At 43.8% G+C, this 27,376-nt stretch overlaps 1 protein-coding gene across 8 annotated transcripts in view; it reads left to right on the plus strand.

Annotated features, from left to right (window-relative positions):
- shi (dynamin-1 shibire) overlaps positions 1–22,595 on the plus strand; it is an 82,952-nt gene extending 60,357 nt beyond the window's left edge. For 7 of the 8 annotated variants that reach the window (XM_037413904.2, XM_075879282.1, XM_037413906.2 and 4 more), the window contains 3 exons: positions 2,225–2,406; positions 3,411–3,599; positions 14,012–14,517. In XM_037413904.2, coding sequence (XP_037269801.1) covers positions 2,225–2,406; positions 3,411–3,599; positions 14,012–14,102 — 462 coding nt within the window. In that variant the 3' untranslated portion in view covers positions 14,103–14,517. Of the gene's footprint in view, positions 1–2,224; positions 2,407–3,410; positions 3,600–14,011; positions 14,518–22,357 lie in introns of those variants that run through there. The other variant, XM_075879284.1, reaches the window with a different exon arrangement.
- Positions 22,596–27,376: the final 4,781 nt, after the last annotated feature.

Genomic DNA, 27,376 nt, shown 5'->3' on the forward strand with positions numbered 1-27,376 from the left:
TAGACATTGCGGATACATGCACTAGAACCGCAGGCCTGACAGATTCTTTATAGAGTTGGGAACCGTATATTGACCACCCACCAGCACCGGAGAAAAACATAACTGATGTGGTATAACTGCTTACACATCCGCACACACTCATGCACCCACGCACCTGCAGACAGCCACAGACACAACAAGACGGAGAAAGAAAGAGAAGAAAAGCTAAGGCGCCAAAGTGATGGTGCTATGCTTCTACACTTTATGTAATGGGTAGGTCTGGGCACAAATGTTTGCACCACTACACAGACTAGACAACCTAGTTGCGTCATGAGGCTGTGTGGTCTACTTATTTCAATATTTGGAATCTATTGTGTGATCACTGATGGACATCCAAATTGCAGGGCCAGCGACAGTTCTTATAGAATACAATATCTGCAACTATGCTTGTGCGTACCGCAAGTGCCATTGGCGACTGTAGCAGCTGTAGACATGTATGGCCGTCATGTTGTCCTTTTCTCTGTAGTCTGCAACAGGAAACTGTGAATTGCCTAGATGGGTTGGGTGTGCACAGATTATTAGAATAATTCAATGCTTCGTATTGCAAATTTTGTGACTCAACTAGTTATGAAAATTACTCGTGGAAATTTGAAATAAACCAAAATTACCTTACCAAGTTTTTACTGTAGCTCAGGGGGTTTATTGATTCACAGGGAAGGCAGAGAGAGGCTACTCCAGCTTTTCAGTCTGTGAGAGAGTTTGCAAAAGTGGCAGGTATTGCAGGTATAAGAACAGCTATATTGGTGGTAGTTGTAGTAGATCCAAGTTGTACACATGTATCATGTGAATACATTTTCACTCCGAGGGCTTTTATCATCTGGACATTTGTGAAAGTCTCAGTACCATGGCTTCTACTGTTGAGTCAAAGGTTTCTGCTCACTTTGAGCCCTGCCAAAATTTACTTGATGACTTGGGAAAATTCTAATTGCAAATGGTTTTGTGTATTATTCATAAACAATTGCAGCAGACTGTGAAAATGCAGTAAAATTAGTGAATTTTCTTCACAACAAAATGGGGAAAAAGAAAGCACTGACTGAAAGAATACACACGCAAAGCATGAATAACACTGTTGTAGTATCTGCTACGAATGGGCAGATATGCATGCACAGTGTGGCAGTATAAATGTCACTCAGTCCAGCATGGTGGCTCACACATTTTGTGGTACAAGTGGGAATGAGGGCCTTTGAGTTGAAGCACCATGTTAAAAGGTCTTTGTGGCATATTGTGTGGCATTTGGCTTCCTCCCTTCCCATTAGGTTAATAAACAAGCAGTCGCAGGTGGCACAAGAAATACCGATCATCATTACATTTTACATTATAACTTTTATATTTTAAAATTTTAATAGCCAAACATTGTGTTCTAAGAGCTTCTTTGTTACTTTAAACTAATGGTCTTCAGTCGTCCAAAAATATGTGTATGTATTGATGGAGGTGAAATGCAAAAATGTTGCCCCGCCGCGGCAGTCTAGTGGCTAAAATACTCGGCTGCTGACCCGCAGGTTGCCGGATCGATTTCCGGCTGCGGCGGCTGCATTTGCGATGGAGGCGGAAATGTTGTAGGCTCGTGTGCTCAGATTTGGGTGCACGTTAAAGAATCCCTGGTGGTCGAAATTTCCGGAGCCCTCCACTACGGCGTCTCTCATAATCATATGGTGGTTTTGGGACGTTAAACCCCACATATCAACCAATCAAATGCAAAAACTCTCTTGTGTTTAGATTCAGCATTGCATTGCCCAGTTCAGCATTGCATTGCATTGCATTGCCCAGTTGGGCGCTATAGGTATCTGAATAAATAAATAAAATATATTAAAAAAACCTGGGCAGTTAAATTTCATTTGGAAACCCCCTCTACTCCATACCTGATGATCATATTATGGTTTTGGCTTGTAAAACTGCAGAATCGGATTACTAAAGCTACAATGAAAAGTGCTGCTAATAATTGCTGCTCTTGCTCTGCGTAGTCAACTTGACAGGTTAGCATGGTTCTTACGGGTACTGCTATACATGTCTCATTTTTCTCAACATAAATGTGTTTCAATTTTTTGTAGTCTCACCTCTTATGTAATATCCTTGTTTGGTGTCCTTAAGGAATAATAACTAAATAAATTAATTAATGTTCTGTTCACTCTGAATGGTATTTTGTGTCCCTCGACGGTGACTGATAGTGTTGGCATGTGTTGTGTAGACGCAACTCATGGAAGAGAGTCCTGAAGAGGCACAGAAGCGAGATGAGATGCTGCGCATGTACCACGCCTGCAAAGAAGCTTTGCGTATTATTGGTGATGTGTCCATGCAAACATCTTATCAGCCAACACCACCACCAGTCAAGGATGACTGGCTCAAAATGCAACCCCCTGATTCTCCACGGTGAGTTCAGTTTGCAAGCATTGTAGTATTTGTTATGCATTCTCTGAAGTCCTCGTACCGTGGCCATGCATCATACATAAAGCCCGAAGAGTCGGAGTTCCAACCCATTTTGGAGGTGAACATTGAATGACCTAACGAACCTGTTGCGCACATCCTGCCACCGCAGCTTCCATCAAAATCATGAATGTTATCCTGAGCGTTCACCAAACCACGTCTCCACAGAGCCCGATAAATGTCCAGTATCAAAAACCTTTGCACGCTGAAAAAAACTGTGTAATGCATGAAAGCAGGGTGACAAATTTAATTGCAGCATGTTTTTTTATGGTAGCTGCATTTTCGGTTTTGTAGCATTGCACATGACTCTGTTCAAAGATTCAAGAATTAAGACCCATTACGGGGAGATGAATTTTGGTCGTTGCTGTTCAACACAAGTCGCCTTTATCATGGAAAACTCTTACAATTTTAGAGCTAGTAGCAATGCAGCTAGTAGCTGCAAGCAACTAAAAAAAAAAACCAGATGGCTACATTAAACTTGTTCCGGCAGTGCATAATAGAAAGAGCTCATTTGCGGCAAAAGTGTCTGTTCCAATTCCTTTCATAAAGAATTTAACCTATAGCTCTTTTCTGCTTTGATTACATGGAGAGTGAGCTCTGCGGTATACATAAACGAAGGGTATAGTGCTAGAGGCAACACCTCTTTTCTTCCCAATCGAGATAACTTGCAAAATACTAGCTTTATCGACCACATTCATTTCCTAAATGACTGTGGCCTCTTGCGAGAAAAGTGAGAGTTCATTGCACTTAGTGCCACTGCCTCAGTGGCTACTCCGCTTATCAATTGAAACAGTGGCAACAAACATAGTGAATTGATGTCTTAAATCAATGGGATTATTGATTGACAACTGTGTGGACACATGACTGCCTCGAAATTTAAAAAGTACTTCTCAATTATCAGTGCAAGCTTAGATCGAGCATCGTGACAATGACAATTTGCTGATGTGCAGGCCGGCCCCTCCCTCCCCGGGGGGTCCCCGGAGGAATGTGGGATCTTCCCGGGCACCCCCCCCAGTCCCAGCGGCGGCCAGCCGGCCAGCCCCAGTGATCCCATCGCGGCCCGATGCAGCGGGCAGGCCACCCCCGGCAGCCCCACCCAGGCCTATCAGTGCCGGTTTCCAGGCACCCCTTGTGCCTTCGTGAGTATGCTTTTTAACTTTTTACATGCGTTCATCCACGCATTAGCCCATTTCTACAATCTGGCAGCATTAGCAGTACAGCACGTACGGTGCTTACTGCGAGCTGGTAGCTCATTTGAACATGTGTCAGAGTTTAATACCGTATTTACTCGTGTAATGACCCCCCCCCCCCCTTTTTTTTTTCAGAAAAGTTGATGCCAATTTGGGGGGAGGTTTCATTACGCAGGAGAAAGAGGTCACGGGAGTTATAGCATGACGCTATAGCAAGATTTGCTATAGCAAGTTTTGCTATAGCAGGTTTTGCTATAGCAAATTTAGCATGACGGTTTTGCTTGTTCTGGCCTGCAAAATGCGCGATGAATCCTTTTGTAGCCTGAAGCTCTTGTTGTCTTCCGTAACGAATGTGCCTGGATCGACGCCGAATTGTCGTCCAGCCGCTCTGTTCCTATGCTCCAGCGCATGCTCGACCAACTTTAAGTTAGAACCAGTCGTGTAGCTAGTGTACCGGACGAACGCGCCCTGCTTAGAAGGTGTCTTCAACTAGGTTTACTATGACAACCCCAACAACAAAAACACAGCGTTGATTGATTGAGATGTGGAGTTTAACGTTCGAAAATTACTATATGATGAGAGACGCCGTAGTGGAGGGCTCCGGAAATTTCGTCCGCCTGGGGTTCTTCAATGTGCACCCAAATTTGAGCACACGGGCCCACAGCATTTTTACCTCCATCGGAAATGCAGCCGCCGCAGAGGGGACTTGATCCCGGGACGTCCGGGTCATCAGCCGAGTGCCTTAACCACTAGACCACCGCGGCGCGGGCAAGAACGCAGCGTTGGATGGCAGCGCACAAACGTTGCAGGCAACGCGCTGTCGGCACTGTGGACACTGCATGGCAGGAGCGCAGCGTAGAAACTCGCCAGGCACCTGCCATCTCGGAGGCCATGTTTTTTTTTTTATTATTCTCGGGCTGCTGTGCTTGCGAGGCGCTATAAGCAAAAAGGTTTTTCCTGCATTTGACAGATGGCGCTTCGCGGCAAAAGGCACGACTTTCGAATTTTGATTCTCCACAATTCTCTAAATGTACGTTTTCATACCGTTAGAGAATTGTGGATGCTCCACAGAAATGCTGGCACTGCCATGCGGGCCAGCACCAAAGGGAAGTAAACCACGTGACCATTCATGTGTACCCACTGGCATCTTCTTCTGTTCCTGCACCTTATACATGCTGGCTCACCATTTCTGCATTTCACTTCGCTTGCAAACAATGATGTGGGTGATTTGTGTTGCTGCCCAACAGATACCAATATGCCACCACCACATTTACAACATTACTGTGCTACTTTCAAGCGGCAAGTGATCCTCTACACTGAGTCGAAAAACTCTGTTGCAACAGGACACTAGTTCAACGTGTCGGAAAGTGTGTGAGGAGATTGAGAAAACAGATTTTTGTGTGCGCAGCTACAAGTAATTTCTTTCCCAGATCGAAGTTGGCGTGATACTTTGCTGTTGAGGAGACTGTTCGCGATTGGGTTCACAATGAGAGAAGCAAAAGGCTGATTGTTAGTTGTAGTGATATTGAAGCAAAAGCACATGCTGTCGGCGAGGACATGTGCATTCTGCTGTCGGCGAGGACATGTGCATTCTGCAAACAGAGTTCAAGGCATCCAAGAAATGGGCGAACTTCAGTTTGCCTATTTCTTGAGTGACTTGAGTGCCAAACATTTATTCCTGCCGAGTGAAATGGGCAGTGCCGCCTAGCCTCCTGTCTCGCTTGACACGCCTAGCAAGAGGACAGTGTCCGCAAAAGGGGAGCACCAGGTTCGCCTGCCGACAATAGGCAATGTACTCAACCGTTTTTCGTCATGCTGTACTGGACGGCAAACAAGCACAAGCTACTATTCTTCTGTTCAAGAAGAAAAAATTCACTACAAAAGAACAATTTCTGCTGAAAATAATCATGCAGATGAACTAAAAATCAGGTATGTTATAATGACACAGACCTCAAATGGTTTTGTGTGGTGTGGTACAGGCATCGATTTGCACTTTGAAGCCCCACAGATGCTCATCCTGGACACCTTCCGTGGCCACATCATGGATCGAGCGAAGAAAGTGGTATTGAGTTCTGTTTGTGAGCTGGTCATCATGACAGGTGGACTGACTCATATATTCTTCGTCTGCTAAACGTGGCCCTGAATACAGCATTCAAAGGTCGCATTGATGCCTTCGACAAGTAATGGCTTCAACAGGAAAACCGGAAGACACTGGCAGGGTGGCTGAAGCACACGTTTCTGAGCAAAGTGATGCAAGAGGTCAACGAGACCTGGTATTGACTACCGGCCGAATCAGCCTCTGCAGTGTTTTCCACCTGCGGCTTCTTTGTACTGTCAGCACCACTTCTGATGGTGAGCAACAGCAGTGGCTCACACAATGGCAGTGCTTGCAACTGATTCGTTCCAAGTGTCGATTCGTAAGCGATATCTCGAGACAAATAAATGTTGCATGATTACCACAGAAAAACTTGGTGAGCTAAGGCTGCAGGTAAGGGCTGCGGTCAGAGTAAACTTTTTTTTTTCCTGGTAGGGGTGGCAAGTTGGAAGTCAACTTATCGGCAGCATACAGTAATGAGTTTCATGATCTGCAAAAAATGTCTAGATTTGCCAAATGTCGAATTATCAGAGCTATCAAGACGAAAATAAACTAATGCCTGCTGCATTATTTGATGCAATTAGATAAAATGTTCTATTTGTGGCAATGCTTAGAGCTACTGCTGGAATCGCATATTACATCTTCTTCTATGTGTTAACCTAATCACTGAACGATTGAAAACTAAAGAGGTTAACAGAATTCGAAGTCATAGGGTCATTGACATGACGATAATTACACATTATGCACTAGTTCAACTCGAAACAAAGCATACTTGTTCAGTGTGGGTTTTTAGCACAGCCTACTGCTGTTGTTGAAATTGTCCTCATGCAGTTGTCATGTCATTGCCATGAAGTCTATTAAAGCACATAGCGTTCAAGGAGCACGAACACATGAGACGAGAGCTGGTTTATTTTGCGTTGACGTATATAAAGAGGGTGATAAAAAAAAAGAGAGGGGAAATAGGGAAGGGAATATAGGACCTTGCACATGAGTGTGACGATGACATAAGACCAAGATGCCTTTGATCGTTGTCTGAGATATCGGAATTCCTCGTCTGTGAAAGATTCACTGATGCAATCTGCGCCTTTGTACATCATAGCGTACATTTCAAAAATTTGTCGTGAGGGATCGTGCATCTACTTTTTCTTGCCTCGTGTTTTTGTTCCTTGAGCACTGTGTATTCTAACGGATCTGTACCACCGAGCTCACCTCAACACCTTCTTAAGTTATGAAGTCACTGTTGCTATCATTATGAAACTGTATTACTGTCTTCGCTGTCACAGCTTTGTTTTACCGTCATCTTCATTGTTGCCACTGTCATGTAGCAGTTCTTGGTGGTGTTCGTATATTTCCCCATCTTGTTGTCATTAATTTATTTGTTTTGCTATTTTGCTGCTCTGCACGAAAAAGGACATAAGGTTTCCAAAGCTGTCTTTTTTTTTTTCCATATAAGAGAAGAGGCTAGGCCCCTTGTCAGAGGGTGTAGCTGAATTCACCTTATAAAAGCATCTAAGGGATCAGGCATATCTGAAAAATTGCTCATTAGTTGTCACACATATTCTACTTGCATACATTTACTTAATCGTGTATAGCCATTAAGATGGTCATTTGGTACTTCTAGTATAGCTTCTGCAACTTTTTTATCTTCTTGCCATGAAGAAAGTATTGTTAGTGTTAATCTTGTGAAAGAAGAAATATTTTCAACCATTGTGTCAAAGGACCACAGAATCCTGCCATTATGACTTGTCATATCATTTTATGGCATGAATTCGTTACTTCATTGAGACAGCTAGCCTAGTGATCACACTTTTCCAAGTTTCTATGGCAATTTTTCAGTATATTTGGCTATGGCTAATGCTTGTGACGGCATTTTAGGAAATTTTCTCTTTTAGAGGCAGTTTCAATTTCATGAATTCTATAAAAGTAGCCAATTTGTGACATATTGTATGCTTATGCTTAGAAGTTAAATATTTCTTGTATAATGAAGAACAAAGACGTTAATATGATGGGCTGAATTATGATCAGTACGATCGAGCACCATCATCTTGGTCCGCCTGCGTTCTTTTCGAGCTACCACCCGCTTGCTCGGCTCGCTCAATAAACCCCCTTTACATTTGGTGGATCGTGCTGGGTACCACACAATGTGCACCCTGGAATTGCGGTCCCGCACACTGCCATTGACTATGGAAGCCAACGTTTTCCTACAGGCACCACCTCTCTCGACCGTCGCCTTCCCTGGCCCCGTTCGCCAGCGAGACCCCCCGATATTTGCGGGAACGGAAAATCAAAACGTCGAGGACTGGCTGTCATCCTACGAAAAAGTCGGTGGACCAAACAGGTGGGATGATGCTGTTTACCCGGCTAATGTGGCAAAGCTGTGGTATACAAACCACGAATCAAAGTTCGAAAACTGGGCCGCTTTTAAGCAAGCAATATCCTCTGTTTTCGGCTGCCCTGCCCTGCGGAAGTTGCGCGCCAAACAACGCTTGGGTACACGGGCACAAGAACCAGGTGAAGCGTTTGTCACCTATATCGAGGACACGCTAGATCTCTGCAGGCGCGTCGATGCTGCAGTGAGTGAAAGTGCCAAGATCCAGCACATTATGAAGGGTGTCGATGATGACGTGTTTCAAATGCTTCTTGCGGAGTCTCTTGGCACGGTGTCCGAAGTGATAACTCTGTGCCCGAGCTACGGCGAATTGCGACGGCAACCCGTCGTCCATCTTAGTCTAACCAACCACTCGCTGCACTGGACGTCGTGCCTGACCACTCCCTCTTTCTCTCACAAATGAAAGACTTCGTTCGTGAGCAGATCGCACATCAGCTTTCTCTCCTGCTGTTCGCTCAGCACCAAGAGCTCCCGCAGCAGCAGCAAGCATGACCACCGACCCCATTGGCTACCATGCTTTGTTTGACATGTGCTTCAGGACCAGATTGCAGAGGCTATGCTGGTACCCTTTCAGCAGCACGTTGTCGCTGTGTCTCTTACTTACGCCGATTCAGTAAAGAGGCAGCAGCTACACCAGCCCTCGCCGCTCAGTCGATTGCCCATGTCCTCGCTCCTACTCAGTCATCCGTCGCATGGGCTCCTCCCCTCGCTACCACAGCCTAAACTCAGCCATATGCCACGTGGGCGGCGCCCCTCCCTGCAAATGCCTGGGAAATGCATGACAACCGGCCGATCTGTTTTGCTTGCGGCGGTCCTGGCCATATCGCCAGATACTGTCGTCCTCGCGTGCCCGGCTACACAGATGGCCAGCCACACAGCAACTACATCAACCGACCCCTTTCTGGTCACGAAAGTTCGGATCCTCGGTCAAGCATGTCTTCACATGACTATCCGGCAACTTCGTCTCGTCGCTCACCTTCACCCAATCATCGGCCCTTATCACCCATGCGTCGACGAACAACCCCTTAAAATGAGGGAAACTAGCCGTCACAGTTCAGGAGGCAAGAACTGCGCTGTCAAAACACTCAAGTCCTCGAATTTTGCCATCAAATATTGTCTAAGTTTTTGTAGACGGCACCCATACATATGCTCTTGTAGATACCGGTGCCGCCGTGTCCGTTATAGACGCTAAACTTTGCCTCAAGCTTGAAAAGTGACCACGCAGCTTGATATGATGTGCTTACGTTCAGCGAATGGAGAACTTGTTCGGCCTGTAGCTGCCTGCACTGCCCAACTCAACATCGCAGAGGACCACTACATTGTTGAGTTTATCGTCCTTTCCTTCTGCTCTCATGACATCATACTTGGCTAGGATTTCCTATCGGGTAACCATGCTGTTATAGATTGTGCCCGTTCCGAACTTGAACGGCTCCCGTTGTTCGACCAGCCCTACGACCACACGCATCATGCCGCACACAGGCTAGTTGTCAGAGAAGACGCCGACATTCCACTGACAGCAGCTGTTTTGTTCCCTGTGTTCTCTGATGGCATGTGTGATGAAGTAGCACTCTTTGAGCCATCAAGCCTCTAAGTCAGAATCCACTTCTCTTTTATTCGGCCCTTTCAATTGCAATAGAGCCAGTGGAACTGCGGTCCCGCACCAATCGCTTTTTGTATACCATCAAATCGTTTAAAGACGAATCTCTTGGAAGCATGCGGTTCATGGATAAGGAACAAATTTTTACCGTGCAGCAAGAATCGTTCCGAAGAGACGTCTCCCCCGTCAGTGCCCTTAACCACTCTGATGTACAGACTTCAAAAGTGTTGGATTCATCCATCGCAGACTGACTGTCGCCATCTGTGCAATCTGATCTCCTCTGACTGCTGCACCAGTTCCGCAAATTTTTCGATGTTGTTCAACCTGCACATGGCCCCACTTATACCACTCTTCATTACATCGACACCGGCTCCCATGCGCCACTTCGGCACCATACCATGTTTTCGCGGCAGAACACCAGGTCATTACCGAACAAGTGGACGATATGCTGCAACACGGTGTTATTCAACCTTCACAAAGTCCATGGCCCTCACCTGTAGTGCTTGTCAAAAAAAAAAAAAAAAGGATGGTTCCATTCGCTTCTGTGTGGATTACCGGCGCCTAAATATGATCTCTCGAAAAGACGTGTATCCTTTACTCAGAATTGATGATGCCCTTGATACCGAGTTTTTTTCATCAGATTTGCGTTCAGGGTACTGGCAGGTGCCCCTTGCAGATGTTGATCGACCAAAAACAGTCTTCGTGACACCCGACGATCTGTATGAGTTTAATGCTTTGCCTTTCGGCCTCTGCAATGCGCCTGCCACTTTCGAGCACATGATGGACTTCGGGGTTCGAAATAGCAAATATGTCTCTGCTATCTCGACGATATTGTCGTCTTCGCGCCACACTTTGTAACACATCTCGAGCGCCTGAAACACGTTCTCACGTGCCTGAAGAATGCTCAGCTCCAACTCAACCTCAAGAAGTGCCACTTCACTGCTCGGCAACTTAAGAGTCTTTGTCAAGTCGTGTCAAAGGACTGTATACTTCCAGACCTGGATCAATTACACGCTGTCGCCGACTTCCCCAAACCAAGGACTGCGAAGCAGTTGTGGAGTTTCGTAGGGTTATGCTCATACCTTCGCCGCTTCGTGCGCAAATTCGCCTCCATTATTGTGCCTTTGACTGAACTTTTAGGCAGCGCCACCGATATTCCGTGAAGGTCTTTGGAGTGTGACCAAGCCTTCTCCACCCTTCATCGTCTCCTCACTTTACCGCTAATACTGCGTCACAATGATTTTACGGCTGCAACTGACGTCCACACCGATGCCAGTGGTGTCAGCCTTGGTGTGGTTTTCGCGCAACGCAAGCCTGGATTCGCCGAGTATGCCGTCGCATATGCCAGCTGAACTCTCACCATGGCTGAATCGAATTACAATGTCACCGAGAAGGAATGCTTGGCAATCGTTTGGGTGCTTGTCAAGTTCTGCCCATGTCTTTATGGCCGTACTTTTGATGTAGTAACAAACCACCACGCATTATGCTGGTTGTCTTCGCTCAAGGATCTATCGGGTCGTCTTGCCTATTGGGCTCTTCGGCTTCAAGAATACGACATCCGCGTTGTATACCATTCCGGCCACAAGCATACCGATGCTGATGCACTATCGCTGCCCCACTATCGCCTGACATTGCATCGATTTCCTCAGACCAAACATTGTCAGCTTGTCAGCTCTTGACGTCGACACCATCTCTTTTGCACAATGCAATGATCCATGAATCGCTTCGCTTCTTGACGCATTATCCAAGGCACTGACACTTTCGACCACTCGAACGCTGTGCCGCCAGGCTTCGCACTTCAGTGTTCGGGATGGCCTTGTGTACCGGTGCAGTTATTAAGCAGATGGTGGGAAATGGCTACTAGCCATTTCCCGAAAGCTGTGCTCTCTATTCTGCGCGTCGCTTCATTTCAGCCCGCAATGTGCTCACGCTGGTGTCTTCAAGACCTACGAGTGCCTACGGAAAAGGTATTACTGGCGTTAAACGTTCACATTTGTCCGCCAGTTCATTCGCAGCTGCCACGAATGTCAGCGGTGGAAAAACCCGCCACATCTTGCAACAGGTTCATTGCACCCACTTCCATGCCCTAACCGCCCATTTTGACCGCGTTGGAATTGACCTCTACGGACCACTGCCATTGACGACAGGCAACCGATGGGCTATCGTGGCTGTGGACCACCTTACACGTTATGCTGAAACTGCTGCTCTTGCCACAGCAACAGCACAAGACGTTGCATCTTTCATTCTCAATCGTTTTGTGCTTCATCATGCTCCTCCTCATGAAGTCCTCGGTGAGCGTGGGCATGTATTTCTCTCCGATGTAATCCAAGCACTTCTTCAACAGTGCCATATTGTACACTGGAAGAGTACAGTTTATCACCCACAGATGAACGGTTTGACTTGGCGGTTTTAATCGTACTCTAGGTGACACGCTCGCGACGCATGTTGCTTGTGATCAAACTGGAACCTCGTTCTTCCATTTGTGACACACACATATAACACCGCTACACAAGCCACTACCAGTTTTTCCTCATTTTTTTTCCTGTACGCTCGCCAACCATTGCCCACCATTGACTTTGCTGCCATACACGCGATGCCTCCGAATGCGTGTCTTGGAAGCTGCTTGTTATGCAGAAGAGTGTTGCAAGCTAGCCAAGTGGCTTACTACAGCCGACCAACAGTGTCAGAAGGAGACCCACGATGACGACCATCGTTCTGCATCAACGTTGTTCCTGGAGCACTTGTATAGCTGCATGTACCACCACCTTGTACTCCTCGTTTATCGTCCAAGCTGCTCTCCAATTATGGTCCCTACCGCGTGGTCGAGCAAACATCACCAGTGAACTACGCCATTGAACCTGTCATGCCACCGAGCGCCGGTCGTTGGCGTGGACGTGATATCGTTCACGTAGACTGTCGAGCCCTACGTCAACCTGCTTGCCCCCACCTGTTGGAATTTTAGGATGGCTTCATCTTTTTTGCTGGGGGTAATTATAATAGAGAAAGAAGACGTTGATATGATGGGCACTATCACCACGAGTAGAAAGCATGAGACCACGAGTAGAAAGCATGAGATCAGCGGGCTTTCTACTCGTTTTCAAATGTAAACCCCCCTTTACATATGTAATGTATGTTTTCGCTGTTGATGAAGGTGACTAAAATGGTTTCATGTTCAAACTTCTTAGTACAGTCATATTCGGTTAAAGCAAACCAGGTTGGTCTAATTACCCAGCTTGTTGGAATGAGTGCATCTTTTTCGTTTGGCAATATAGTTGCATCTGGAGCTAATGAAGTCTGGAATATCAACATCATTTTATTTAACTGCAGTAAAAGCTCACTCATTCAAGTTTCATGAAGATGCCTACGTAGTTCGAATAAAAAAATTTGGGCTAGATAATAACAGTGATAATCAAAAGGCTGTTAATGATGATGAAAGGAATGGAAGCACTTTTGGTGCCATCACATTTTATTTTTAGACCAATCTTTCATGTGTACCACTGTTCTCATCCGCATCAGTTCTGAATCCAATTTTCCTGCATTGTCAATTACCTTTACATTGATATTGCTGTGAGAGGCTATGAACCAACTTTCCGAAATCAGCCTTTTTTGCTTTGCATTTAGTTATATGAGTCAATTACCTTTACATTGATATTGCTGTGAGAGGCTATGAACCAACTTTCCGAAATCAGCCTTTTTTGCTTTGCATTTAGTTATATGAGAAGTGTTTAGGAATTAGCTCTCACTTAGCACTGGTGTTCTTTTTCTTTTAGGATTTCAATGAGTAAGCTAACCAAATTGTAACATAATTTTTTTTTTTCAGATTGTTGTGGCTAAATTTCATAATGAGCTCAAAGTATGTGTATTGAGTGTGAATTTTCTATTAAGAAGGCTCATAATTCAATAACACTCGTGAGTTGTCTCCTTTGAAGCACTAGTGTAAAACAAGTGCAGGGTTTTTCAGTTTAGAGGTGAAAATGGGCCGCACTTTGTGTTTGCTGTGTGCGTTACTAGTTGTTGCCCTCTGCAGCGCTAACTGTTCTCTCTGCTCCTTTTCTTCCTGTTCCTCTTTCTTTTCCTGTCGACCTCACCACTTCATTTGGCTCCCTTTCTTCTCACTTTATTGATGCTGTAAAAATTTTTTTGCACCTGCGTTATGTAAATCCTCTTTTTCCTGTTACTTTTATTTCCATGCCTCTTTTTATCGTAATCTGGGGTTCCCTTGTGTCATTTGCTTTTGTCCCCCGTTCTGTTTGTCCTGGACTGGCTTACATGCGTGGCAGGCGTGGGTCATTGCCGAGCGTGCCGCCACGCGTCGCTCAGGGGGCCGTGGACACGATGCTGGACGCATTCGGCATGCCCATGAGCAAGTGAAGAGCCCCAGCGGGCAGGGTGCAGCGGGAGCCGTTCGCTTCTGTGGCTCCAACTGCTTTGTCCTGGGCTGCCCGCTCTGCAGCACTTCTTCCCGCACCTTGGGCCATGGCAACCTATCTACAGTGGGGCGCTGCCCCGGCTGCTGCACCTGCTGCTCCCTGTGCTCGAGGGTGGCCAGCAGCCACCATGCCCACCACTCTTCCTCTTCCTCATCCTCTTGACAACACCCCTTTCTCTCTCATGCACGGCATTTCTTCTTGACCTGTAGGGCCTGGTTCCACAGCACCCCGCGTTCACTCCTCGGTTCCTTTTCACAGTCTAGAACACTGTAGCGTGGCTGGAGTGGAGCGGGGTGGGCCACATGGCTAATGTGATAGAGAAAGTTGAGGATCACAAAATTTCAAGAAGTGGAGAAATCAGCCGGGTCCTAATTTCAATGTGTTCACAATTTTCAGGGGAAAACAAAAGCTGCATTGGCTTTCTGTGACTTCTTGTGCATCATGTCTGATCCTAATTGAATATCTATCTCGAGCACCTTTTACTAAAGCTCACGGCATTGGATGGGCAAACTTTGTCCAAATCTGTCTGAATATTGAGGGTCTTCATGAGCAGGTTACTCCGGTTCCTTTGCCCCTTCATGCAGTAAAGCTAACTACTAGTGATATGTGGAGTGCTGTGCTGGTTGTCTCTCTTGGGCTTGACACTTCATGTAAAAAGGGTGCGAAAAAGAAAAAAGAAAAAAAGAAACCTAGTTATATCTATGCCAGAAGAAAATGTATCTTAATCGAACTGCCTCACTCTCCAGATTCAAGAGCTTCAGTTCAGGCACTACCCTGATCATTACAACTTATTTTTCTATATTGTGCCCCACGAAGCTGTAGCATATGCTGTTTCTTCTTGTGCACTTGGGTTCCCATGTCTCCTCTGATTCCACAGTCAACCTGTTTTATTCCAATTTATATATTCCTCTTGGTGACATATATGTCTATTGAAAACATCTTGTTCTGTTATTATTCATGCTTCGTGGGTGTATTGACTTGTTTTTGGCACACAATTTTACACACAGACTTTTAGTTTGGAATTGCCTAAACCTGTGAAGAACTACTTCCCTGCAGAAATATATCACACAAATGCTTTAAGCTGTTGTAATAAAGCTGACACTTTGTGGAACCTTGTATTGAAAATTTTTTGTTGCTTTACAATACAATAAAGCATTAGTTATAAAAAATTTATAGGTGTGATATAGCACATGCCAATGTTCTTTGTGCTGTGCTCATGTTTGACTGCTTGTTGAAATCGACATTGCATTGATAGCCCATAGTAGAGTTTCATCCATGAATTGTAGGATTTTGTGTTTAAGACATATTTCCTCAAACCTTCTTTTTTTCCTTTTTCTTGATAGGTTTTGATGAACTTTGCCAATTTTGTTTATTTTGTGCTGATCTCTGAAGTATGCGTAGCTGTTAGAAAATACATCATGTGCTTCTTTGGGAGCAAGATTTGTCCTTAATTGAAAAAGTTACAAAGGGAGTCAGTGTATCACCTTAATTTGGAGTGAGAACTGCATTCTGCACAAGATGGCGTCTTCTAAACCTTTCTGAACAGAAGTTCTGGCATGTTAAACATTCCTTAGCGAAATAACAGCTTGACATACCTACTCTCTCAGAAATTTTCGGCATACAGTTCTCATTCCAGATGATTGTACTACTGTAAAATCCCAAACAACTGTCCCTACTCAAACAAGCACCCCCCCCCCCATAATTTTGGGGAGGTTTGAAATATGCCCCCCTCTGCCATCATCCTTTGCTGCCATTTTCACTGTTTCATTAACTGTTTGGATTTGCGCAACTAGGATGAATGAAAACAGTGCATGCATATTCAGTGAAGCATTTCGTTAGAAGCCTGGATATGGATTCTTTTTTTTTCAACGGCTTTCCCCGATGGCATCATGAATTTTGAGAGATTTTCTTTTACTGTAGGGGGGCTGCTTGCTTGGGATTTTACAGCATGGTAGTTTACTTTGTAACTTTTTCAGTTGAAATAATCTTGCTCCCAAGAAGACATATGAAATGCTTTGCATTCTGGTAGCTACACATTCTATCAGAAAAATGTTTATACATTTGAAATCTGTGTGCAAGTATATTTAATTTGTTAATTAGAACTCTCTTATTTCGAAATCCTACCTAATTTGAAGTATTTCCACAGTCCCGTTTTAGGCAATGTAAGTTTGAGCGGATAATATGAAGCGGCAGTCGGCACAAATCCGGTTAGTTCAAAAACATTAGGCGCAGTGTGCCAATTCCCGATCCCACCGCAAATCCACGGAAACGACGGCCCTTGAGAGCCACTAGGCAATGTACTTTAGCAATACTAATGAGTGGTAGCTGAAGCACCCCTGCCTCGCTACTTCCAGCATGAAATATATATATATATATATATATATATATATATATATATATATATATATATATATATATATATATATATATAACGGTCTTGTGATCAACTGAAATATGCACCTGTGGAAAACGACATGCTTTACTGCAATACAGCTGTGATGTGCGGGCAGCATGTCGTATGCTTCGAAAACTTTAAGCGAAAGCTTCAATGGTGATGTTTTTCAGCGAAACACATCGCGAATATGTTACTGTCCATTATGAAATTCTTTATTTTACGAGAAAGTATGGGCAAATAGTCGCATCATGACGTGCTGACGCAGTGAGAAGCAGGCGACATGCTGTCAGCGTGTCACCACTGTGCTGCAGTGAAGATGTCTTGTTTTTCGCAGGCATATCAGTTGGATCACTCTTTTTTAGCGACGACAGCATTGAGGTTCAGAATTCTCCCTTGTCTGTGGCAAAACTGTGACCAGCAGATATTTCTGGAAAGCATAACCCTTGGAGCCACAAACTAGGCGGCACAGCAAATGACCAGCCCTGATCAATTTGAATAATTTCAAGTTTCTTGAATTCCACTTTTTGTATGTTCTGTAAATTCGAAAACCCACTTATTTTGAAGATTTCTCACGGTCCCAATGACTTAAAATTAACGAGGTTTTATTGTATATACAAACTCAAGGAGTTTCATCAAAATTGATAAATTAAATATTAATAAAAGAAATTTAAAGAACAGTGTACCTACCCCTCCTTACCTGCATTTTTAAAGTGGCGGGGAGGGGGAGGTAAGAGCATGGGGAAATGCATGAACTATTTGTTAAACTTAGTGAGTCTCGTTTTTTATTACAAACATTCCGTAAAATTAGCTACAACTGTTCAAAAACGTATTCATGAAGACCTCTGAGAACAACAGAATGATGCTTGAAGCATGAGAGAAACAAGGCCCCTTTTCCTGTTGGTCCTTACCCCATCCTTCCTCACCATTGTGCATGTAATGTGGTAGTCACCCCAAGGCAGAGCGGGTACAGCTTTCCTGTGGTAGCGCTTGTGTTGCTAGTTGCGATTGCAACTATATAGGTGTGAGGCTGCAGAACTCAACGTCAGTGTAACGCAGTGGGATATTTTCGGAAGGCAAGATCTGTTTTGAAGTTGTCTGAGCATGTTGGATCTGCCTTGAAGCAACAGAATAAGTTTTTCAGTTAAAAAAAAAAACACTGGTTCTGCATTGGAAGGCAATATTAATCTTCAAAACTAATGAATACATCGGTAGATAATAAGTGTAGGTGCTTGAGCTAGGCAGGCTGCTGCAGAAAGATTAAATGGCCAAGTTTTGTGCAGAAGCTTCCCACTTTGTCTTGCTTTGACGATGCCATGTTGTTACATGAGGTTTAGCAGACCTTGCTGGTTTTGCTGACATGTGAAGAAAGGGGGCTGCTAATTTTGATATTTCAAAATTTTGCGAGTTTATGTTTGTTTTAAGCTCCATGTTCATTATGACCTATTGCAGAAGTTTTAATTTAATAATTATGATCCAGCAGTAGTCTCATTTGAACATAAGGGCAACCAGAAAATGCCCTCAGGGCAGGTGCACAAGTTCTTGCCACTTGAATTGGAGCAGACCTACTTGATATTTATATTTGATGGTAACGATTTGCACTAGAGAGTTAAAAATCTCAGCACATAATGCTATTGCATTTACTTGTGATAAGGAAGCTATCAAAGCTGTTTCTGCATCTTCTTTCAGTGAATTGTTGCCAGGCAGCAAATTTTAGGTCTGTTGTAAATTGAAATGGAGCCATGTAAAAGTGAAGCACTGCACTGCAATGTTGCTTTGCTGGTAACTCGCTGGTACTGGCCAGTTCACTTGAGATTGCCCTCATAAATTTAGTATTACAGCTGCCAGGTGATAGCAGTCGTTTTCCAGTAATCGTAGCCTGCCACCCCTTAGCTTATCCCTGGTGTCATAAATTTACCTTCTGCCTTGAAATTTCACTTGCATAAATAAATATATGTAATTATTAGCTTAGTTTTAAATCACTTATTCTTAAACATTTCTGAAGAGCTGTCCAACTTTTTCATTTGGGATTGCGTTATCAAAAAACCTGAAAGCCTGGTGTGCTAGGTGGTAACCCTTCTGTGGTTTTTTCTGATGCATGTCTCATGCAGTTGACTGCATGTTCTGCATAGCTGTTATTGTTTATTAGTTTCATTCCAAGTGTTGAATGGAGGAGGCAACTGTGCACCCGTAGGCTTGAAAGGTTCGCAGAAGTGGCAGCAGTTTAGTGTTGTCTCATTAACTATGCTTTTGTTTGGAGCTTTACTCTGTCCATGTATTGTTGTTGGATATATTAAAGCAGTTCTAAGTAGTTACACTGCACTGTTTCTAATCAAACTTTGGAATACCCTCTGTGCTTGCTCTATGAAGAAAACTAGCTGTCTTCCAAGTACAGTCACCCTATCTGCAGTCTTGTTGTTAGGCTCTGTGACACATTGATAAATAGGTTATATACCGGTTGTGAGGGAGATAATTTGCCATCATTAAATGAATCTTTCCAAACTTTTGAACAAGGCTTCTGCTTGCTGGCTCATTTGGGTCTTTCTTTTCATATTTGGTTGATACATAGCTGTAACTCTTAGCAGGTATTTTCTACCATTCATGTTCTGGTTTCTATCATGCACAAAGTACATTTACACTTGTACACTGATGCGTGTTTTAAGATTACAGCCTTATTTGTAACCATGAATCCAAAGGCTAGTGTGTATGGTTTTGACATCTAGTATGCTTTCATGCATACTCGTGTACTTTAGTTTATACACAAAGCACACTTGCACATACACAAACATGCTTTCATCATTGTCAATAATGGTGGGACAGCTGTAACTTCTCATGCTTGTCATGCATTTCAAGGCACGGCATGCAGCTGGGAAACATTAGGAGGGCCTTGGTGTGTGCTGAAATATGCAAGGGTAAAGACGGGGCGATGTGTTGAATGAGTTAATTAGTGCCTCATTCTCAAGAGCCAGAACTGCTGGGGTGGCATTCAGCCACAACTGCTTCAGTGCTTGAAGTGTAAAGCTTCCTGTTCCAGAAGCATTGTTGTTTCTGTGACATTGTTTCTTGTTTGTAAGTTTGTCGTTGAAGAAACATGAGCTGCCACAAGCAGGTTACCATTCATGTCAAATGCAATGCTCCTTCTTCATATGTCTTGGCATGTTGCAGTTCACCTGGCAACACATCTTGATCGACATGTATGTGCTAATAAGCTTTAAACTGTGGTTTTTCTTCTCTCCTATTTTTGGTGTTCACTTGCACTATATGGGCACCACTGACATGTCATACCTGGCACATAATTCACTATTATAGTGAATGGGTCTTGGATGGTCATACAAACTCCTAAAAATTGATGAGGGCAGAGGGCAAGCTGCTGTTGCTGGAAAACCTTCATAGCTCTTGCACTGCCCTGTTCTGGGCCACGAATCGGACTGCTTTGTGCCACTTGCTTCCTTAGGCTATGTGCACGTGTTGCGTGCTTGATACAATGTACACTTTCACAGCTGCTTAGAAGTGTTACTCATTGTTATTTTGAATGAGTGATGTTTCAACTTTTTCATTTTGTTTTTGGCATCACTCTTGCTCGTATTTTTTTTGTACGTTATGATTGCATTCTACATTTGTGTCCAGTGTTTCTTCTGGCATCCAAAATGTGTTGCATTTTTTCTCTCCTTTTTTTTTTGTCTGGGCACAAAAGAAGCAAGTCATGTTGGACGGTATTAGCATGATGGAGGTATCTCTGTGTGGCCATTCATTTGGCGAAGGGGCATTGCTTGGCAAGTCGCGTTTCAGGCAGACAATCATCCATCACTGTCCAGAAACACTGCTTTGTAATTGTTGTGAAGTTGCGCTAAAGTTGAGTTTGACTTTTTGCTGTTGGTGAGAGGTAGGGAGTGCACGTTAGGTGCGACTTTTTTTTTTCATGCTTGTATCTTACAGGAGTTGCGGGGTAGGAAAAGCTTAATCTGCCTGTAAGGATGAAGCAAAAGCTGAGAAATCGGGCTGTATTGCTGCTATATGTGCAACCTCTGTGTGCATTGTGGGATCAACCTTTTGTGTGTGCCTGCTTGCAGTTGCTATTAGCCAAGATTTGCTCTTTGGTGCAAGTCGTTTGTCTCTCAGCCTTTGCTCATGTGTCTGTCCCTACAGATTGTAACCATGTGTGACATGTAACAGTACTAGACATCTGTATGTGATTGTGGCCATAAAAACGTAGCTTATTAGCACAAGCTGATTCCGAAGGTCTGATTAAGACAAGTTTGGGTGAAGATCAGGAAAAAGAAGTGAATACTGCAGTAGTTACTCTATATTCAAATTTGAATTGCCCTAGAAAGAAAACTGACATATCCATTATTTTGAAGTATGGTACAGAATTTACATTGTTAGTTTTCAGTTCTGACTTCTTTTTTTTTACTTGTCCTGTTGGTGCAGTTGCCATACAAGCACATGCAGTTTTATCTGTTACGCAGTCTTTTGTGTGTTCATCCATATCAGACTTTGTCTTGGGAAGTGATGTTGATATTTTCAAACTTTATTGGCTTTTGGTGAATGATTTTGAGTGAAAGTTTGACAGCTGGTGTGTGATTACTGCTAACTGCATCTGCCACACTTCTGCTCGTGCTATTTAATGATGTAGGCTGTTCTACAGAATTGTCTAGTACTTGTGTCAACAGCAAATAGAAGCTGCATATATATTGTTAATTAGCACGTATTAGTGAGGGGTTGTAACTGCAAGAACAGAAAAAAAGACTGGAAAAAAAATCTTGTGGCCTGGCATATGGTTTTCTTTTAAAAGCATGATGAATAGGTAAAGATTTCTAGTATGGTAAATTGGTTCTGTTGTACTTTGTAGCCACATTATTGCAGTTTCCTCCACTACTTATTGAGCTGTCTAGTGTCTGTGTTAACTAGGCCACCTTTTTGTGCTTTAGTTAATATTACTTAATATTCCTTCAATAACTCCATGTAGAAAGCTTTTTTTTTTATTAAGTGAAAAGCATTGTGCAGGTGTAGGTATTTATTCCTACTTGATAAATCTGGCGTGCATGCATAAGTAAATGGCAACTGAGCCTAATAGCATACTCGTAGCTGGCAACTTCTTGATGTGCTACTTTTACAACCACTCTATGGAAGGCTGCCTTTTGGCTTTGGTGTTTAGTGGGAGAAGCAACATGTATTCATAGTGGTTGATTTTATTGCTGACTGTATTACTGCTTAAATAGAATGTACCTCACCAAGCACTATTTCTACATGTTTGGCTTGGAGAAAGTTCACTACACATATTGAAAATGTTTTGTGTGCATAGTGTGGCTTGACATATTTTTGCAAAGCCAAGAAACAGGATTGGGTCAGTTAGTGTCATTGTATTCGTGATAGTCTTGTAGCTGCTGCTCTTATGCTTTCTCTCTTGAGCTACTAATCCTTCACGTTATGCCAGCAAAAGTTCGAGCTATTCCACTTGTGCTCGTTGCCTTTCCTCCTTGTCTTGTGTGGTTCCTACTTTCTAGCTTTTTAAAAGTTAAGAATTTTTGTTGTGTTGTTTGTATCTGTGTAATCATTTGCTTTCACAGTAGTGAAGCACCTCTCCCTGGCTAAGAGGCATGTCAGTTTGGTTTGTGTTATGACCAGCTCTTATGGATCTGTAACATAAACTCACTGCAAAAAGACAAAGAAAATGAAGCTTACTTATTTATTTATTCTCAAGTTGAGCAAGAGCTTTATTGGACTGTAAATGTAGAGATTAATTTTTGTTTTTGTGCACATGTAAAATTTCAAACTATCACTTTTTTTTTGCTTTGCTAAAACAGGCGCCCTGTTCCATCAGTCCCACCCAGAATCCCCGACCGGCCACAGGTTTCATCTTCACAATGGCCCTTCTGAGTTTTCCATCCTCGTGTTGTGGGGAGGACGACCAGCACAAGAGACTTAGAACAGAGAGAATTGTGAGAGCAAAAGGCCTGTGAAGCTGAGTAGTGGTCCAAAGGCAAGCCTTGGCAGGAGGGTCGGTGGCACGAGGTGAAAATGGGGGCGAGGACCGAAAGAGAAGCATTCCAAGCAGCAGCGTGGCGCATAGGGCAGCCAACCGCCTGCGATCCCTTGGCAGGGACATCCCTGTCCATGTCACCAGAGGTTAGGCGAAAATCGCGTGCCCTGCTAGTCCCGAATCTGCCTCACTTGTTTGTTTGGATTGTGCAAGTTTTGTAATGTAATTTTCTGTGATTCATTTTTTGGTCACTGTGAATTGCTCTTTCTCTTTGTGCCACTTGTATTTTTTTTAATTGTGTGCTCACTCAGTCTGCCTGACCAGTATACAGAGGCATACATATGGGCACAGCGTGTCCCCCCCCAGCCTGTCACTGGCTGGAGGGCTGCCCATGACGAGCACCATGCCATCTGTTGTGCTTGCTTCACTTAGACGGGGTCCTTGGTGTTGCCTGCCGGTGTGTCCTCATTCCGCCAGTTCGCCATGAGGCAATTCAACCATGTTTTCCCTGTGCTGCTTTTTTTTGGTTATGTTTGAAAAGAAGATATTTATTTGGCAAGGCATTCTTAAAGAAACACTCAATACAAAACTGCTAAGCTATACGTGACCCCCAGTATGCATCCTTTAATATGTCCTCACATAGTGACTTGAAAGATGAGACTTCATTTTTGCAGGGCCATGCTGACTTTTTTTTTGTATTTGTAGATAGAAATGGGCTTTTGCTTTTTCAAAAGTCGATACAGAAGCTTATTTGCTTGTATTGTCCAAGTCCCTCAACTGGTGTTCACATTCAGCACTGGTGGTGGGGAAGCCTTTTTTTTTTTTAGCATTTTAAATGTTCAGTTTTGAATATCTAGCCCTATGTTTGGTTGAAGGGTATTTATTTCATTGTTGCACAGTTTATTTGCCTTATTTTTTACAAGTAAGGCAAAACTTGGAGGTTCTCTCTTGCTGTATTTGAACTTGCGTGTCATTAATGTACCAGTTATACCTGCATAGAGAACGCACATGTATTGGCATTGATGTTCGAAAAAAAAAAAAAAAAGATATTTTTTGTGTGCATTCTGAGTGCACCGTAGCGTATGAACTTGCCTACTATTTTTTGTGAAGATATGTCGAAGATGCAGTAAAGACAAAGTGAGTTTTCTCTGTCAGGGCGTCTAAGACGCGATTGTAGTCTCTGTGTTCTGTAGGCTCAGATAGCATTCTAGCAGAGCTAAGCCCCCAACTGTTCCCACATGCTAATTCTAAATTACCAGAGTAATCATACACAGCATGAATGTCTCAGTACAGCTGGGCACACACTTTATGCTTACAAAAGGAAGTACATGCTGTAAGAATGTATGATATGACGACAGACTGGGGACCCTCACACCAGTGATGTACACATGCGCAGCAATGTGGGTTTGAAGTTGTAAATTAAAGTATCAATGTTGGCGATGTATTGTGTTTTTTTTTTTTCTATTGACACATTGTAATGCATGGTGCATTTTGCTCCTATTGAAACTGGTCTTACAATACAATGCAAACGAGCAGTGTGTGAGTATCGGATCTTGACATTCGAAGCAAATTCTAGTAATGAAAACAAAGCACGCATCGAAAAGAATATTTTTGGAATTTCGGGAAGTTTAAGTACTAATATATTTACTTCAGCAGCAATTTTTTTTTACAGCAGCCTTAGACGAACGAGCAAGTTTATTGTACAGTGTACAAGATGAGGCATTGCACAGCACTAATGTTACAGCACTGCATCAGCGGTTATTTAATATCATTAAGGAAGTATGACCGCTCAGTATGATAGGGCAGCATGCTGCGACACACCCTGTATACATGTCGTAGGGCGTCACTGACTCCCCTCTCCGCACAGATTTAGCGGCCCAAGCCAGGGCACAGAACCTCAAAATTCGCGCTTGTACAGGCATGTCTTGCCATTGCCGGGAACTGCATAGATTTCGCGTTTATGACAAGCACGGCTTCTCGAGATGCGATCAGCTTGACTGCCAACAGACGGTGAAACCAAGAGGATGCACCTGCACACTCGGCTAAATTGTCTTCTTCTACATTCCGCTGCTCGCACGATCTACTGCGTACGCACTCTACAGTTTAGAATACTATGAGTTTGTAATTAAATACGCTATCCATACGCAGGACCAAAACTCAAGTTTGCAGAGCGACGACAACGCTGCGCCTGGCTTTGGTGGCAAGCTCCGGGGAAATTGAGGATAGGCGTGGCAGTAGGGCGCAGGTGATTCAGTGTGTTTTGCTGAAGCAGGAGTGCGTGCACTGTATCGGTGGCTGTATCGGTTTCCCGGCACTTGACTCGCAGTGGCTAAAGCTGAGTTTGCTGCCTCGCGGCGAAGTCGGCGGGTCATGCTCTCGTGGTACAGAGTACACGACTCTAGAACTTCTCGAACATTTTAATGCCATTACCGTATGAGTGTTTATTTGTTTAGTACGCCGCAAACGTTTGCTCATGACAGTACAAGGCTGCTACTACTAGACACCACATCAAAACATAATTTTCATAAACGTCAACGCAGCACATCGATACAGTGCGCGGCTACATGTCAACAGAATGAGACTTGCCTCGAGGTATACAAATGCATTTCGCAGTGCCTCGGACGTCCTCGTCTTCTATCGTCTGCTCCACATGATAAATGTGACTACCGAGCTTTACTTCTTTAGTTATATAGATTCACTTTTCGGAAGTGCTTCTCCAGCTCTCATTTTTTTTGAAGCAGCACTGCTAATGGTACATTGTGAGTGACTCAAGTGCACTGCGTGCGCTCTGCACAAGCACGTAAGCGAGCGGCAGCACATTGGCGGAAGGGAAAGCGCGCGATATACATCCCCGATTTCTACTTTTCTACCAGAGGTAGCACTGCCTGATGTTTTTGAAATCGTAACTGTAGACCTACCGTGCTTTCAAGCAGGAAATTGCAAAAGAAAAAATGCCGCCCGTATCTTCCCGCGGAGGGAACTCGAGTAAATGCATTGCAGAGTGGTGGGGGTATTGCGTGAATGTTGCTTAATTGGGTATGGTTTGAGAATGCTTAATTGTTATTTTGCCTTTATTATTCTTATTTATTGAGTGCACGAGAAGCGTTGCCTTCAATGAGTGGTGGGACGCTGATGTGCGATCCAGTGTCTACATATACGGGGTGGCCAGTTAACGGTTGTGCAGCCTGAGCAGTCGGTTTTTACTAGCAGATGCTGCCGAAGGAGAGGAGGGAAGCAAACAGTTTGCACGAGATGCAAGCATGCGACAAGGCAATTTATTTGCCCTGTCGCCTTATTGCAGACAGAAATTGGGTGCCTTTTTTTTCCTTTCTTCAAGAACCACTACCACCGCCCATACGCGAGGCGCGAGCATACGCCGTGGGGGTGTGGACATCGCCGCCGACTTGCGACATCGCGCGACAAGAAATGCTCCGCATTTGAAAATATCTAGGGTAATTCTCGGGAATAGTTCCGTGCTGTTTGAGGCCAGGACGGGAGTATTGCGGACCAAGACGTACCGAGCCAAATACGAAGTCACAGGCATGTTATGTAGTGCATGTGGAGAGGAGGAGGAAACAGCTGAACATTTTATAATGTTTTGTAAAAGGCTTCACCTTGTAGTCCCAAGATAATAAACATTTTATAATGTTTTGTAAAAGGCTTCACCCTGTAGTCCTAAGATAATGACGCGGAATTTTTCGAAGCATTAAGGTTTAGGGACAGTGAGGCGAAATAACTTTGAAACGGGTAGAGCTAGCTAGGAGGAGGCTAACTGATTGGTGGCTACAATCAAGGCGAGAGTGAAATTTTCATCCGCAGCGCCACCATGCGTTGCTTTGGCTCCCTATTGGGAACGCTTACATAAAAGTGTAGTTTCTCCAGACAACGAAAACAGGCGCTCACTAGGTGCACTAGTGCCGGTGCATTTTGACTTATAGTTTAATCCTCTAAGCATGCTCTCTCAGGAGGAGGGGTGACAACCGACTGGAACAATGTTTATTATAGTGCTTCATCGTATATTACCCTATAAGAACGCTGATATTCCCTTACTTTTGAGCTATATTCATTTTCATTTCACAGAGGCTATTTGTTTCGGTGGTGATTTCCTTAAGTATAATTTCGGCACTGTGTTGTTAGGACAAGCTCGGCCTCATACACTTCGTGGTACTCTGGCAGCCAAACTAGAACACAAAATAAAATAAACTGAAACCAGTTTTTCTATTATTGCATCAGACTGAACGAAATTCAATCGGTACATGTATGCTATTTTTGTACCGATTTCTAAGTTAGAATCGCTTAAAAATTACATGTTCTAGTTGATGTAGTGGTACCGTTTTATCTCAAAATCAGTTATCAGGCACTTTTCACTAGAGGTTTTTGTTATATGCTTGAATGGCATTTCCTGTGTCGCGAGGCCGTTGCATTATTCTTTTAATGCGATAGCGTTAAAGAGCTCGTTTCACGGAAATTCCGGCGTCGTCGGTTGTGAGTAAAAAATAGTCTTGTCTGTGATAAAAAATGTAGGAAGATTCAAATAAAATATTTAAAATATTTTGTTCTATGAGAATAGAACCCAGGCTGTGGGCGTGGCAAGCGTGTTTTGTCACAGAGCCACGCTAATGCGTTTGACGGTTGCAAAAGAACAGACATTACAGATACACGAAGAATAAGCGCGGAAGACGGGACGAGAAGCTACAGGACACATACACAGCGCTGACAGGCGAAATACAAACGAGAAAAGGACACGGCGTGTCCTCCTGTTTTCGGCCCGTCTTTTGCGCTGTTTTATTATTTCATAGATATGTGCGGTTTAACGTCCCAAACCCACGATATGATTATGAGA

Source organism: Rhipicephalus microplus, chromosome X, assembly GCF_043290135.1.
Source record: "Rhipicephalus microplus isolate Deutch F79 chromosome X, USDA_Rmic, whole genome shotgun sequence".
Classification (NCBI taxonomy): Eukaryota; Metazoa; Arthropoda; class Arachnida; order Ixodida; family Ixodidae; genus Rhipicephalus; species Rhipicephalus microplus.